Source organism: Palaemon carinicauda, chromosome 15 (assembly GCF_036898095.1).
Source record: "Palaemon carinicauda isolate YSFRI2023 chromosome 15, ASM3689809v2, whole genome shotgun sequence".
Lineage (NCBI taxonomy): Eukaryota > Metazoa > Arthropoda > Malacostraca > Decapoda > Palaemonidae > Palaemon > Palaemon carinicauda.
The window spans coordinates 22,623,534-22,640,089 of NC_090739.1; the positions used below are offsets into that span (position 1 = coordinate 22,623,534).

Consider the following 16,556-nt stretch of genomic DNA (forward strand, 5'->3'; position numbering starts at 1 on the left):
ACCTTCGCCCTCTCCAGTTCCATTTAGACTCCCATTGGAACAAGGACAAAACTTTGGAAGCGGTCTCGATCCCGATCTCCGAACCAATCAAGACTTGCCTGAGCTGGTGGGACGGCAATATACGTCTTCGAGAAGGTCTGTCCCTGGCAGTCAAGAACCCAAACCACGTGTTATTTTCAGACGCGTCAGATATGGGTTGGGGAGCGACTCTGGACAGTCTGGAATGTTCGGGTCTTTGGACGACAGATCAGAGGAGCCTGCACATCAACTGCAAGGAGCTGTTGGCTGTTCATTTAGCACTGACGAGTTTCGAGAGTCTACTTCGAAACAAGGTGGTAGAAGTGAATGCGGACAACACCACGGCCTTGGCGTACGTCTCCAAGCAAGGAGGCACTCACTCCCACGCTCTGTTCGTCATCGCAAGGGACTTCCTCATCTGGTCAAAAGATCGAGGCATCTCACTGTTGACGAGGTTTGTCCAAGGGAAATTGAACGTCTTGGCGGACTGTCTCAGTCGGAGATGTCAGGTGATCCCTACAGAATGGACCCTCCACAAGGATGTTTGCAAGAGTCTTTGGATGACTTGGGGTCAGCCCACCATAGACCTCTTTGCGACCTCGCTGACCAAAAGGCTCCCGACTTATTGCTCTCCAGTCCCAGATCCAGAGGCGGCCCACATAGATGCCTTTCTGTTGGACTGGTCTCACCTGGACGCTTACGCATTTAAGCCGTTCAAGATCCTCAACAAGGTGTTACAGAAGTTCGCCTCTCACGAAAGGGACAAGGTTGACGTTGGTTGCTCCCCTCTGGCCCGCGAGAGATTGGTTCACAGAGGTACTTCTATGGCTGGTAGACGTCCCAAGGAGTCTGCCCTTACGGATGGATCTCTTACGACAGCCTCACGTAAGGAGACTTCATCAAAGCCTCCCCGCGCTTCGTCTGACTGCCTTCAGACTATCGAAAGACTCTCAAGAGCTCGAGGATTTTCGAAGGAGGCAGCCAGAGCGATCGCGAGGGCTAGGAGATCATCTACTATCAAGGTCTACCAGTCGAAGTGGGAGGTATTTAGAGAGTGGTGCAAGTCCTCCTCTATTTCCTCCTCCAGTACCTCTGTAGCGCAAATTGCGGACTTTCTCCTGCATCTGAGAAATGTTCGCTCCCTCTCTGCTCCCACCATTAAAGGCTACAGGAGCATGTTGGCGTCTGTTTTCAGACATAGAGGCTTGGATCTGTCAAATAACAAAGATCTCCAAGACCTCCTTAAGTCTTTCGAGACCTCTAAGGAGCGTCGTATGTCAACTCCTGCTTGGAACTTAGACGTGGTCCTACAGTTCCTAATGTCAGACAGGTTTGAGTCATTACATTCAGCCTCCCTGAAGGATCTCACCCTCAAGACACTTTTTTTGGTGTGCTTGGCTTCGGCTAAAAGGGTCAGTGAGATCCATGCTTTTAGTAAGAACATCGGCTTCTCTACGAATAAAGCTATATGTTCTCTTCAACTTGGTTTTTTGGCCAAGAACGAACTGCCGTCTCGTCCTTGGCCTAAATCTTTTGAGATACCTAGTCTGTCAGAAATCGTAGGTAATGAAGTTGAAAGAGTGCTGTGCCCCGTTAGAGCTCTTAAGTTTTACTTAGCTCGAACTAAACCAATACGAGGTGGTTCTGAGGCCTTATGGTGCTCCGTTAAGAAGCCCTCATTGCCCATGTCTAAAAATGCGTTATCGTACTTTATTAGACTTTTAATCCGGGAGGCACATTCTCATTTAAATGAGAAAGATCGTTGTTTGCTTAAGGTCAAGACTCACGAAGTGAGAGCAATAGCGACTTCGGTGGCTTTTAAGCAAAATAGATCTCTTCGAAGTATTATGGACGCGACCTTTTGGAGGAGCAAGTCAGTGTTCGCTTCATTTTACTTAAAAGACGTCCAGACTTTATGAGGACTGCTACACCCTGGGTCCATTCGTTGCAGCGAGTGCAGTAGTGGGTGAGGGTTCTACCACTACATTCCCTTAATCCCAATATCCTTTTAATCTTATCTTGAAATGTTTTTTAATCTTGTCTTGGGTTGTACGGAAGACTAGGAAGTCTTTCGCAATCTTTTTGATTTGGCGGGTGGTCAAATGTTGTTTCTTGAGAGCGCCTAGATTAAGGGTATTGATGAGGTCCTGTTATATGGGTGTTCGCCCTGGATATAACAGCTCCTGGAAGTCTTTCAGCATCCTGAGAGGATGGCTGGGCTTCGTGAGGAAAGCAGACTAATGAGGCAGAGTAATCATCAGAGTCAGCTTCCTTACCAGGTACCTATACTTAAGTTGGTTTTTTTATGAAATATTTGTCAAAAAACTCTTGAGCATATACGCCTTTATTGTATTAATACTGGTCTCTACCCACCACCATGGGTGTGAATCAGCTATTATATATTCACTGGCTAAGTTTAATATTTAAAAATGATATTTTCCTTATAAAATAAATTTTTGAATATACTTACCCGGTGAATATATAAGATTAAAGGCCCTCCCTTCCTCCCCGATAGAGACTCAGTGGACTGAGAAGAACTGGAGTGGTTGAGAAGTATATGCGGTATCTGGCCGATAGTCGGCGCTGGTGGGCACACCCGCAACCTTCATGGCGATCGCTCGCGAGTTTTTGGAATCTGTCGGGCCGTCGGAGACGCCAGCTATTATATATTCACCGGGTAAGTATATTAAAAAATTTATTTTATAAGGAAAATATCATTTTCATCATCCCCTCTGTTGGGGAAAGCAGCATCCTGGGTTCTCTGCATAGCTGACCTCAAACCACTGCAGGTAAACCATGCTCACTTTTGTTCCTAGTATTAAGATTAATACTGTTACGTCCCCATATCTGGACGAGGTGGTATTGGGAAAGTCCTAGTCTACAAGTTTCCATCTAAAGTACTTCAGAACAACTTTCTAGGATGAGTCACACTTATTCATACCTTCTCACACAGCTTGCGTATGCCGCAGTCCTTGCGTAGCAAGGTTCTAGCGAGGTGCAGGGACTACTTATTTCTTGGATGCTTACACACTCAAATAACAAGCCCCCGGGCAAAGCCAAAAGCCAGACTGGCTGGGACGTCCACCCTTCCTAATGGGTGAGTCACCCCTATTAAATAGCGTGGTTTGTATTCCAGTTACGGAACAAATGACAAATTCGGAGATAATTTGTATTTTTCCTAACTATACAAACCTTAGCTATTTAACCAAACTTGCCCGCCAGCCCTATCCCCCTTGAAGTCCTACCTCCAAGCAAAGTGAGCTCAAGCACAGGTGTGTGAGAGGGGGGCAGGGGTGTAGCAAGCTAACCTCCCCTACCTCGCTAACTAGCGGTGTGGGTAGTAAACCCTCTTTAAAAATTAATGGATCGTCATTTCAGCTTCGCAGAAAGTAATACCCCTATTAAATAGCTAAGGTTTTTATAGTTATGAAAAATACAAATTATCTATGAATTTGTCATTTTAATACTTTATAAGCCCAAATAGATTAAAGAATTCATCAAGGTATTTGACTGTAATTTCTTTGCTGCTGGGGCCAAGGTCAGGCAACATCATAATTTAGGACTAGATTGGCTTGGATCTGTCTTGTGTCATATAAATTGACGCAGCATCAAGTAGAAGCAATATGAACATCAGGGAAGTTTCATAAAAATAAAAGAATATTATTACAACCAGTCTATTTGCCCTAACAGTTTCTGACATGGTTTGTTGACAAATACATATACTGTATTAGAGATTTATACAGTACCCACAAATTGTTTTGACAATTTTAATACCATGTTGTCTATAGTAAAATGTATTTTTTTTTTCGGAATAATTTAAATACTTCAGGAGTGGGACTGTGTATGAAATGTACTGAATACTTTAATCAGGATGATTGTAAAATCAGGTGCTGAATAAATGTAGTTTCTTAGTGAATAGTCATGATGTCAGGTAAAATCAGGTGCTGAATAATTATATACTATAATGTTGTGTCGTAGTTACGACATTTGTAATTATTATACTGTACTATTGTACTCCTTTCTATTCTGTTCCTTCAGAAACCTGTTGTTCTAACAGATACCAAGCTGTGTGACTCTGCACTGAAGTGGGATCTTGATTACCTATCCAATAACATGGGCAATGAACGGTACATGGTGTTCGTATCACAAAACAACAGATTCAAATATTATGACGAAGCCAAAATGAAACAGTATAAAATCAATTTCAACCCGCCAACCAGAAGAGTAGACATGACGTTCACAGAATTTGTGAAAAAATTACGAGAATGGAAACCTGGTGATGAAAGGTAAGTTGGATTCGTTTTTTTTAATATTTCATCATTACAAAATAGAATTTAGCTCTAGTTTTTTTTTAAAAGTAGCTTTAGGTATTATGTATTCCAGCAAGGATACTATATAGTACAAATTAATCATATTTATTGGCTGTTATAAATCCTTGAAATGAAGTTGATATCATTGCTGATACGATGAGTTGTTGGATAGTTCAACCGTTTACTGTGTTTCCAGTTGATTTTTACATTTGAATTGCAGAGAATGTAAAGAATGCAAGAAAAAATGTTTGTTCCAAGTGTAAATACAAACATTTTCTCTCTTTATTAGGGATATACTTTTGGTGAAGCTGGAAACTAGCCATAAGACTTTTAGCGAGATGTAGCTAACCTACCGCTAGTTAGCGGGTGTAGTGGGTTAGTACCAGCTACCCCGCTCACACACACACACCAGTGTTGTCTTGCTACTTTTTCTTTGCTCAGCCAAGAGCGGACATTCATCTCTCTCTGCCATCCACACTGAATGCTATTAGACTAATTACTTTTTTTCTTTTTCTTTTCAGGTGTGAGTGCTAATTCTTCTGTAGACATGTCCAGGGCCTGAAGTGCGCAAATACAGCACCTTCATGTCCTTGGTCTAGACCGACTCTCATTTGTTGTGTCCGGCCTGCAGAGAACAACAACGTATGCAGGATGACACCTATGAGGAGTGTCGGGAGAGGTCATCCTCCCAATGGGAGAGATTTGGACAGCAGCGTATGAAGAAATCAAAGAGGGATTCCTTCGAGGTCTTCCTTGAAGTCGAAGAAACTGTACTTCTTTAACCCTTCGATTTCTTCCCGAAGCTCCTCGTTCGGTCTCCCCAGGGAACCGATCAAGTAGTAGCGTTGATCCTTTGACCCCAGGACAGCCTTTAGGTTTGAAGAATGCTGCCGCCTTCCCTAGCGAAGCGGCGCCGTCTTTCTCCTCAGGGTAGTCCTTCTGTATGGATGATTTATTACAGATTTGGCCTTCCCTTGGTGTTGCTGGTCCCCTGTCAAAGGAATGTCTTTTTGAGTTGGAGTTGGAGCAGAGAGAAAGCGCACACCTGAACCTCTTCCGAAGGGCTCTGAGGGTTTCGTGCTGGAGGAGTTCCCTGCTTCCTTGTCCAACACGCTGATGCCTTACCAGAGTTCTCCACCTATGCCTGCTACTGCTCCTGCCGGCAGTGTTCACAGGTTAGGTCCTCTTTGAGGTGTCTCCGCCACGTGGTTCTTGTAGACAGGTCCTGGCTTCACCCCTACCTTTCTCCAGCCCTTCAGAACATGGTTCGCTTGAAGAGTTTGCTCGCCTCCTGTAGGTCAATGTGCGTCCTCCTCGCCCGTCTACTGTATTTCCGAAGTCCAGGGGTGCTCGCCGTTCCCCTAGGGAAATCCAGACCAGTGTGCCGCTATCTCAACCTAGCACTCACCACTCTTGCCCTACAGTGCAGACAGGAGGAGTGCTCAAGAGGCTTCGCGTGATCCAAGGAGATCCCCTCGCCCCAGAACCTGAAGCATAGCAGCGTGTGAACCAGCTGCAGCTTGCCACTACGCATCAGCCATTGAACAGTCTCCCATGCTTCAGCACATTCCACGTCCTCCCAGATGACGCATTACCCTGCTACGCATCATCACTGACCAGAACGAGAACACCCTGTTCGTGAGCGTGCTCCAGCGCGTGACTACTCGCCATCTCGTCGTTACGCTTTGCGTGACTTTTTCTTTTCTGACTTCCTGAGCGAGACTTACAGCCCACGCGTGATTGCCCATCTGTACGTGTTCAAGATGCGCCCTCCCCAGATCTTTGGTAGCAGCTCGCAAACCAATTCCTGCTTGCATTTCTTCTTTAAATCGCGAGCGTTCTGTAGCACATGGTGACACATCAGCTCACCAACACCCACCAGCACTCAGCCAACCAGAGGAGTGCGATCGCAAGAGATCTCGCGTCAGCCCAGTGAGTTACTGACCAGCATAATGCAGCAGACCAGTACCACGCCCTTCCTCAGTGCGGGACCCTGGGGCAGAGTTCTTCTAGACCTTCGCATTCTCCAACTCGCTCTTGCAAGCCAGAGCAAGAGGCTATGCCGGTTTCCTTATGGCTAAGTAAGAGACCTCTTTCTCCTTTCTAGGTGCCGGAACCTCTTTCTTCCAGGAGGCGTTTACCAACCCGAAGCCTCCTCAAGGAGAAGCCTTCCTCAATTCCATCCTTTGAGGAGGACATACCATGGTTTGAAGCCTTGGTGAAAGTGGTAAGTTTGGTTGTAGCCAGTGCTGCTCCCACAGGTAACCAGGTATCAGCAGCCTCCACCAGTACTCCCCAGATTCTGTTAAAGAAGACAATATCCTCAAGGATATCCTCTCGGCTGTCTGACCTGAGACTCATGTCTTCCATCCCTGTATCTTCCAAGGAACCTCAGCCTTGAATGATTGTCTCGCAAATTAAGTCGAGGTTCCATGGGCCCTGCGGAGGTAGTGCAACAGGACGTTACACAACAGAAGATGACCCCAGTCTTGACGACAAAGAGGAGGAGCAGACAAAAGAACCTGACTCCCCCTCCGGGAGATGCCCTTCATCCCCATACAAGCCTGCGTTCGAGATCCCCTTGGGAGAGCTCACTGACATCGTCATACCGTCTCTCTCACAAGGTTGTTCCTCCGGAACAGCGCACCACTTCCATGGTGTTGGACCAGCTCACGCTGTTTTCTTCCCTGAAGGATGTTCCCATTTCCAGCAAGTATAGGGAGAGCAAGGACACTAAGACCATTCCAAAGAGCAGGGCTGCTAGGTCTTCCCTTCTAGCTCAGGAGAAGTCTCGTGAGGCTTTTTCTTCAGGAGCAACAACGACAGCTTAGAGACACTCCCAAGGTGTCTAGGCATGTTTTGAGATACGAGGATGACTACAACCCACCCCGAGCTCCTATGGGTTAGAGCTTGTAAGTGGATGACAACCAGGACTCGGGTAATGAGGACTGTCTTCCAAGGGCAGCTAGTTTGAGGTACACTGAGGCGTAGCAGGAGTCCGACTACGCCTTCTGGCAGGTCTGGCTTGCATGAGGGCCATTAATGGCCAGGACGATCTAGCTGTTGCCCCTCAAGAGGGCAAGGACACCGTACTGGACCATCTCTACGGCAGCCAAAGACCTCCCAAGGCCAGTGCAGCTTTGACCTGGTCTATGGGGTAGAAAGGTGCCAGGAAGAAGGCCTTTGTGCAGATGGCCAGCACTAAGAGCTCTCTTCGCACCGGCACCTTCTCGAGGCTTCTCCCACCTTTCATCCAACAGAAGATGTACTACGAGATGTCCAATGAGACCCTCTCCGCCCTTCTGTTAGACCCAGCCATCGAAGCCTTTACATGAGGGGTTTCTTGCAACTGGCTTTCCAGTGTCCTGGTCACCTTCTCCACTGTGGATGTCCTGAACACTGAGAGAGTTGCTAAGTTTGTCATGCAGGCAACTTCGTATCTGGATCTATGGTTGGGATCAGTGGGACACCTGATCAAGACTTGGGATTGGTCCCAAGAGAGCACTAGGTAATCGATGACAACTTTAATTTTATCGGGGAGCAGGACTTGAGTTTCTCGCCTATCAGGTAGTTAACCTGTGGGAAAACCTGATTTTTAGGTGAAGGGACTCTGTAATCGAGAAATTCCATCGGCAGGGTCCTAAGGCAGAGGTAACCAGACTGTAGAATTGGATGTTGGAGGGCCCCTCCCTCTTCAGTGCGGGTGATGTCTAAAGGACGGCCGATGGGTGGAGAAAGTCCAAACAAGACTCACCTTCAGGGGTCTATGACTTCCAGGTCCTACAAAGCAGCCCCTCCTCTGAGGAAACAGCAAACATCCAGGCCACAGATCAGCAACAAGAATGCAGGCTTGTCCAAAGGTTCATCGAACAAGTCATTTCCTGCCAATGACCAAGAGGGCTACAAGTCCAATGGAGGAGGCAAAGGAGGTAGAGGTAGCTCTCGAGGCTGCTCCCACTAGGCAGGGCAATCCTCCCACTTGTCCACGAGTGGAGGGATGCCTGCAACGCAGGTGACCGAGGAGGCGGCGGCACTTGGCCGAATCTTGGACAATCGCTGTGACTCGTTCAAGGTATCGTGTCCTATTCACGCAATAATTCCCTCCATTGATTTAGAGTCCAGTTCCAGTTCTGTTGGGCTCCTACACAAAGAGATCCATGAAGGAGCTGGACCTCCAGGCTGAAGTCCAGACCATGTTGGAGAAGGGCGCTTTCCAAGAGGTCCTCGATGGATCCCCAGGCTTCTTCAGTTGACTCTATTTTGTGAAAAAGGTGTATGAAGGCTGGTGACCCATCATCAACTTCTCAGCTCTGAACAAGTTTGATCTTCAAACCCCATTCAGCATGGAGACAGCAGATACGGTCAGACAAACAGTGAGATCACAGGACTTCATGTGCACACTGGACCTCAAGGATGCATACTTCCAGATCCCAGTCCATCCATCATCAAGGAATTATCCAAGGATCTTCCATGACAAAAAGCAACAGTTCAAGGTACTGTGTTTCAGTCTTTCAATAGCACCTCAGGTTTTCACGAGGGTCTTCACCTTAGTGTCATACTGGGCCCCCAGAATCGGCATCAGTCTCCTAAGATACCTGGACGACTTGCACACTCGATAACAACCCTTCTTCAGTACCGAGACAGACTCCTCGAATTTTGCTGCGATCTGGAATACACAGACTGGAATACATAGGCATAATCATCGACAGCAGCCTGCAAAAAGTCTTCCTGTCAGACAATAGAATTAAGAGGTTAAGGAAGGTGGCAAGACCCTTCCTTCAGCCCAGCAGTGTAATGTAACGTCTCATAGGTCGCCTAACATCCCTGGTCTGTCTAGTCTGCAGCGTCCGCTTGTGAGTTTGATATGCGTTGGAAACTAAAATCAAGATCAATTCAGCATGAGGACTCTCCGAATACTCTGGTTCCTATGGGACCCGAGCACCGGACACACCTGGGATGGTGAGTGGCAGTCAAGAATCTTCACCAAAGGGTTGATCTTCCATCCCCCCCCAGGGAATTGCTCTTTTCAGATGCATTAAAAGAAGGGGGGGAGCCCCACATGCTGCACGACATGGCTTCCAGGCTCTGGTCAGAGTCTGAAAGATACATACATACATATACCAAGGCACTTCCCCCAATTTTGTGGAGTAGCTGACATCAAACAAATGAAACAAAAAAGGGGACCTCTCCTCTCTACGTTCCTCCCAGCCCGACAAGAGACTCAACTGAGTTCGGCTGGTACTGCTAGGGTGCCACAGCCCACCCTCCCCCGTTATCCACCACAGATGAAGTTTCATATCGCTGAATCCCCTACTGCTGCTACCTCCGCGGTCATCTAAGGCACCGGAGGAAGCAGCAGGGCCTACCGGAACTGCGTCACAATCGCTTGCCATTCATTCCTATTTCTAGCACGCTCTCTTGCCTCTCTCACATCTATCCTCCTATCCGAAAGATACCAGCACATAAATCTCCTAGAGATGAGGGCAGTCTTCCTTGCCCTACAACAGTTCCATCAGTTCCTGGCGGGACAGTCTGGTATTTATGAGCGACAACAACACTGCAGTGGCTTACGTAAAAAAAAGGCGGTACCTTTTCACAGCCCCTTTGCCATCTAGCAGTGGAGGTCCTGAGATGGGCAGAAGACAACAAGGTGTCCCTATCGGTACACTTCATTCTAGGCAAAAGGAATGTGCTTGCCAACAATCTGAGCAGAGCTCCTCAGATACTGGGCTCCAAGTGGTCTTCGAATCATCTAGTAGCCAACAAATTCCTGACTTTGTGGGTTTCCCCGGCGGTGGACCTGTTCGCGACGTCCCCGAACAACAGGTGTCCACTCTACTGCTTACCAGTCCCAGATCCCCAGGCTCTCTGGCAAGAAGCATTCCAGCAACGGTGGGACAACATTGATGTTTATACCTTTACCATTCTGGGAGAGGTGCTCAACAATGCGAGATCATCCGCAGACCTAGCAATGACCCTCATAGCTCCGCTATGGCATCATGCAGAATGGATATCGAACCTTCTTCAGCTCCTGACGGAGGTCTCAAGAGAACTTCCTCCACGACACGATCTACGCAGACAACCCTGTGAACATTTACCACAAAGCAGTAGAATCCCTACAGTTTTACACAACAAGTTGCGAAGAGGATGTCTGGATACCTCCGAAGATCTTCAGTTGTCTCTATGTTGAGCTTTTAAATAAACACTTCTCCATTCATCATCTCCCACTTCATGCTTCATAGTCCTCAGGCATGTATGCCTTGGTCTTCCAACTCTTCTAGTGCCTTGTGGAGCCCAGTTAGAAGTTTGGTGTACTAATCTCTCTTGGGGAGTGCAAAGAGCATGCCCAAACCATCTCCATCTACCCCCCCTCACCATGATGTTATCCACATATTGCACTTGAGTAATTTCTCTTATAGTTTCATTTCTAATCCTGTCCTGCCATTTAACACCCAATATTCTTCTGAGGGCTTTGTTTTCAAATCTACAAAATCTGTTGGATATTGTTTTATTGCCATACCACAACTTGTGTCCATACAGTAACACTGATCTTACTAAACTGATATATAGCCTGATTTTTATATGTAATTTTAGTAATTTTAGGCACTATCATTTCCAAATTTTACTTAATATCTCAGATTTTGTATCAAAAGTTCATAATGAGCTGCTGTACTGTAAAAAAAACAATATTATATAATTTACAGTAATAAGGTAAGCAAGACGACCGGAGAGTGGTTGTCTTGCTTACCTAATTAAATGATATAATATTGTTTTATTACAGTACAGTATTTCTTTATGAAATTTTGATACAATATCTGACGTTTATGATTTCTCAGAATGTTTGTAAGTTGAGGATCTTCTACTAGAATTTTTTTCTGATTCATAATACAAACCTGAGATCTTTGATAGTAGTATGACAAGCGAAGCTGGAAAATGTTCGTTCAGATTTTAATAAGGTAAATACAGCTGGCTGTTGGGTGGCGTGGAAGCCCCGGCCACCCAACAGGTAGCGCTAATCCTTCACCTTGACTTCGGCTGCTGAAAAGTGCAGCTGTAATTCTCTGCACTTTAATTGGAAATTTCTAATTACTTGGCTTTCTCTTTACAGATTGTGTGCTTCGATTTTGTTTGATGATATCAACTCATTAGTCAGACATACTGCTGTGTCCCAGCAAGCCCGGTTAGGGCTGGGGCAATACATGAGTAAGCCTGAAGTCAACCCCCATCAAGTTTGTACTTACCGCAGGGGCATTCTTGATCTCAGGAATCCCTCTTTTCTGAGTGTAGTGAGTGGCCTCCAGTGCAGCGGTCTTGAGTTTGTTTAAGAAACAAAAGAAGAGGGATTCTTTGGACTCAAATTTGGGTACGTTCAAGCTGATGTCCAAAAAAGCTCTCTGACTCTTTCCTCCCTTCTTCAGGGCAGGCAGTAGGAACAGAGTGCTCCCTGCTTTATTGCTCGTTGTCAGTCCCCAATGATAGACGTGTTTGCATCTCGCCTAAACAAGAAGCTGCCAGTGTTTTTTTCACCAGTTCCAGATCCGTGTACTGCGTTGGAATCTGCATTCCAACATCCCTGGGAGAACCTGGACACTTAGGCCATTCCATCATTTTGCTTGATGTGATGAACACTAAGCAACGTGACAACTTTGAATGTCAGGCTAATCCCAGTGGTCCCCAAGTGTCCACAAGCTGAATGGTTTCCTGATTTGCTGATGCTCCCGGTCGAGATACCGTTGCAACTACTCTAATAGCCTAACTTCTGTCAGCTGCATATACAGAAGTTCCATAGCTCAGGGACTTCCCTGTTACTAAATGAGTGGAGATTATCCAAGAGATTTCTGAATCCCTCCATAGATCCTTTGTAGCTGTTTACCAGGGAAAATAGGCGATCTGTGAATTATGTCGTAAACGGAGTACTTCTGTTGGAGTCTCCCTGCATCTAATCGCTGATTTCTTTGTCAACCTTCACAGAGAGGAGCTACTCTGTGTCTTTGGTAAAAGAGTGCCACTCATCCTTGAGTCAAGTTGTCAGACAAAAGGGTTTGGATCTTTCCTCTTTTTGGGGAACTGGTTATGCTGAGGAGAAGCTTCATGCACTCTTGTCCAAGAGAAATCAGGCCCCATCCTGGGATGTCACCAGGATTTTTGCCTCTTAAAAGTTTGCCATACAAGCAGTTAAGAAGGGTATCAGACAGATGTCTTGCATTGAAGGTTGTTTTTTTGTTGGTGGTAGCCTTGGGGAAAAAGGTTGGCGAACTTCGTTATGTTTTGTATGCCATTAGTCATTCCGAGGGAAGGAATGTTTTAATGACATTTATTCTCGAGTTAATGGGTAAGACACAGAACCCAGCAATCGACACCACAACGTTCGAATCTTTCTCCATCTCCTCTTTCCAAGGTGCGATTAGCTATTGGGATGACCTACTTCTCTGTCCTTTGAGGGAGCTAAGACGCTACCTCAAAAGAACTCCGGGCTTCAGACCAGAGCACAAAATGTTATTCCCGTGCACTGGTAGGGTGAAAGAAGCTGATATCCAAGAATACTATTATCTCCTGGCTTTGGGAAACCATCAAATACATATACCCTTCTCTGGAGGGAACTGCAAGCGATTTTTTGAGTGTGTGAGCCTGCGAAGTCAGAGGAATCGGCTCTACCCTTGCCTTCTAGAAGAATCTTACTGTGGCTCTAGTGCTGAAGGTAGGAGTATAGAAGCATCAGACAATCTTTATCACCTACTATCTGTGGGAGTTTACCAAGAAATCACTTGAAATTCTCCCTAGGACCTGTGATTGCTGCTCAACAGGTTGTGAAGTGAGTCTAGCACCCACAGAGGACAAGAAGCACTTTGTCTTAGATAGTGTTTGTGATATAAGTCATAAAAATAAAAGGTAAAAATGCCTGGCCCTTTTTCCTTTCTTCTTTCCCTCCTTTGGTGTCCTAGCAGTCATTCAGTCATGGAGTTGGATCGAATAACCAATGCAAGTAAGCTGTCCAATAGAGTACTTTTTCTTCACATTGATTTGTATTGAAGTATCTCCCCCGTCCTTCTTTACGAGGGGAAGGATGGAGAGAATTTATGTATTCAGGACTAGCTCTTATACAGAACTGAAGTACTTTGACATTTTCTGGGTCTGGAAAGAAGCCTGATTGATTATATAGGGACTTCCACACCTCCTCAGAATAAGTCTCCTATTAAAGGTCGAAGGTTTGTATTACGCATAGGAACAGATCAAATTTTTTATTCAATTTGTATTTTTCTAACCAGACACATCTGAGACCTCTTAAGTTGCATAGCCCGCCGTGACCACCGTACTAGTCTTAGGCCAAAGGTCAAAGTAAAGGTTACAACTATCTGTCGGGTGGGTGGGTGGGGCTTCCCTGCCACCAGGCAGCCGGCTGTGTTTACCTTCTTGGCTGAAGTCATACTCTTATTAAAGATTTTAAGTTTGTCTGGTTATGAAAAATACAATTTAATTCCAAATTTTTTAATTTTTTGACTGATTTGTACGCTATAATTTTATTCGGTAACTTTTAATTTATTTTCCCAGGGTGTATTTACAACAAGGTTTGAATAATACCTTTGGACGTGGAGTCGTTTTAGATTTTCTGCAGTTTAATTGGCAGTGGCTAAATGTTCAACAGAAGAAGCACAACTGGGGCCCACTGACTTCAAATCTTTTGCTAGTGGGCATGGAAAGTAAGTTTTTTATTTTTATAAGTAACAGTCATTATTTTTTAAGTCTGGAAAGAACTCTAGAAATTGGTAAGTTTTCTGCATTATTTAATAAATAATTCCCTACATTACTGTATTATGTGTTTTATAAATTATGGCCTAGTGAGCATTGCTTTATTTTATTGAAGAATGGTAAGGCATGTCAATAATATTGTTTTGATACTTCCGCTCTATTTGTCACAAATTAAGCTAAAAGAAGGAAGGTAGGGTATCTAATAAACATGTTCATTTTGAATATTGACAGGAGATATTTTGGGTAGTATTTTAATTTTAGTTGCATGTAGACAGATTTGAATGGTAATGTATTTCTGAATGGCAGAGGATTTTAATTTTGTATATTAACAGCTGCAGTTTTATTTTTTAAATTGGCCTAAGAAAAAATTCCAGTTCTGTCTTGATAAAATACTCTTGTCTAGTATTGGAGAGTGAGAATTAGAGGAAAAATATGAAGTGTTTTAATTTTATCTCCATGGTTAATGAAATTGACCAATTGTTTTATGTCATTGTTTTAGCAAACTTATTAAGTCTGCTAGCCTTCATCTTATATTTGTGTTTTCATACAGACGTCATTTTTTTGCAAATGTTGAATTGAGCAGGTTTAGCTGCCATTAATTTATGTGGATACATTTGTTATTTGTTTCTCAAATCAGTAGCTTTTATTCACTTTTATTTGAATCTATCAAATTTACAAGTTTTCATAGTTTGGTCTTCAGTATGCAGGTGCAAGAATATCCTGTGTTGAGACTTTCCTGAAATTGTTATTGTTGTTTGTTTTTAGATAAATGAATACATGGCAAATATCATAATGGATAGAAGATTGAGTTAGCCTCTTTTGGCAAGAAAAATTATGTATAACAGTGACTATTAAGACTAGTATATTGATTTATGTAATAACTTTGTGAATATAGATGAATATGTCCACCATTACTACATGAAACTTGTCATATTTTAGTGGAATTGAATCCTTTGAGTATTTAATGTGGTGCTTTAATGAGGTATGCCTCAGAAATTTTAAAGTTAAGTACAGTACTTCCCTATTTTAATATAAAAGATGTGTCCATACTTTGAAAAAACCTTATATTTTATTTATGCCTGGCTGTAAACAAACTTTTTTAAGTCTTCCTTGCTCAGGGTATTCATCCTTAGCAGAAGTCCTTTAGGACCCCCACACATGGGCTAATTTTCAGTGGATGTTGGCTACTGCTGTTTCATGGCCAGAAAAAAAACACATATGTTACTATGGATGTCCGCACACGAGGATCAAATTTGTTCGTGTGCAGATATCCTTAGAAACACATGCGTTTCATTCCTCGCCACAGTCCACCGAAAATTGGCCCTTGTGCGGGGTGGCCGCTTAGTCACTATATAAGAATCTCAGTAGCTATTTGTAGAGGGATAAATCTTAACTCCTGTATTATTCCTTTTATCTCTTTGATATACTGTTTTTACTATCGTTTTAATGGGTTCCCTTTTATGCCAAGAGTGTTTTTGTTCATACGCTTATAAAAACCTTTCATCCTTTAGAATAAGGAAATATCTTCAGCGTAGGTGGACTGGCAGTTGAATTCCGTAACGAGGTAGTTAATTACAGGTGGTGAGCACAGTTGAGTAGCCCCCTGCCTGTTGGAAGCCCTTCACTTTTGTGCTCTAACCAAAAGCTTTGTTCTTTTTCTTTTTCTTGGAGAAAGGGAATATTGGTTGTTAATGTTCGTGATTATGGATGTAATAGAGATTCCTACTTGTAAGGGAAAGGGTGAATGCTGCAAACAGTTTATGATGAAACTGGCTGCTGATTCACACTTTCTCTGTGCAACTTGTAAGGGCCAGCGTCAGCGTCAGCGGCAGGCAGATGTTACGCGTTAGTCAACCCATGACACCGCGGAGCGTCAGCGTCAGGCAACCCATGACACCGCACGTCAGTTTACTCATGAAGGCACACGTCGGTCATCCCATGATGCCGCGCGTCAGTCTACCCACGACGGCACACGTCAGTCACCCCATGACGCCACGCGTCAGCCAATCCATGACGCCACACGTCAGTCGACCCTTGTCGCCTCGCGTCAGTTGGATACTATTTTACAAACCGAATGTGACAACAAACGCAAGGCTAGTGAACGTCATGCAGATGGGAATATTGAACAACGCAAGCGCGCCCACTTCAGCGCTGACGCGTCTACACAGGAACGTCGCCTCTCTGAACAAGGCACTGCTGCGACGGCTGATTTTTCGGAAGAGGAGCCGGATGAGGTTTTCTCCCCGGATGAACCGCTGGACGATATCTCGGAGGGAGAAAAGGATAAACCGACTCAACATTCGGTGGACCTCAAGAAGGTAATGCTGGTCTTTATGGAGTTATTCCCAGACCATTTTACTCCTGTAGCCCCGCGTTCTCCGCCTTCGGAATTTACCCTTGGTAAAGCAGCAAGAGCGTCTATGTTCACGAAGATGGTACTCTCTCGCTCCTCTAAGAGGGCGTTAAAGTTAATGGGAGTGT

The 16,556-nt window shown here is 44.7% G+C and overlaps 1 protein-coding gene across 1 annotated transcript in view; it reads left to right on the top strand.

The window, feature by feature from the left end:
• Positions 1 to 16,556, top strand: part of LOC137654514 (hypoxia-inducible factor 1-alpha inhibitor-like) — a 127,174-nt gene that overhangs the window by 14,456 nt on the left and 96,162 nt on the right. The window contains exons 2-3 of the mRNA XM_068388210.1: positions 4,057 to 4,304; positions 13,878 to 14,026. Of these exons, the coding sequence (XP_068244311.1) occupies positions 4,057 to 4,304; positions 13,878 to 14,026 (397 nt within the window). The remainder of the gene's footprint in view (positions 1 to 4,056; positions 4,305 to 13,877; positions 14,027 to 16,556) is intronic.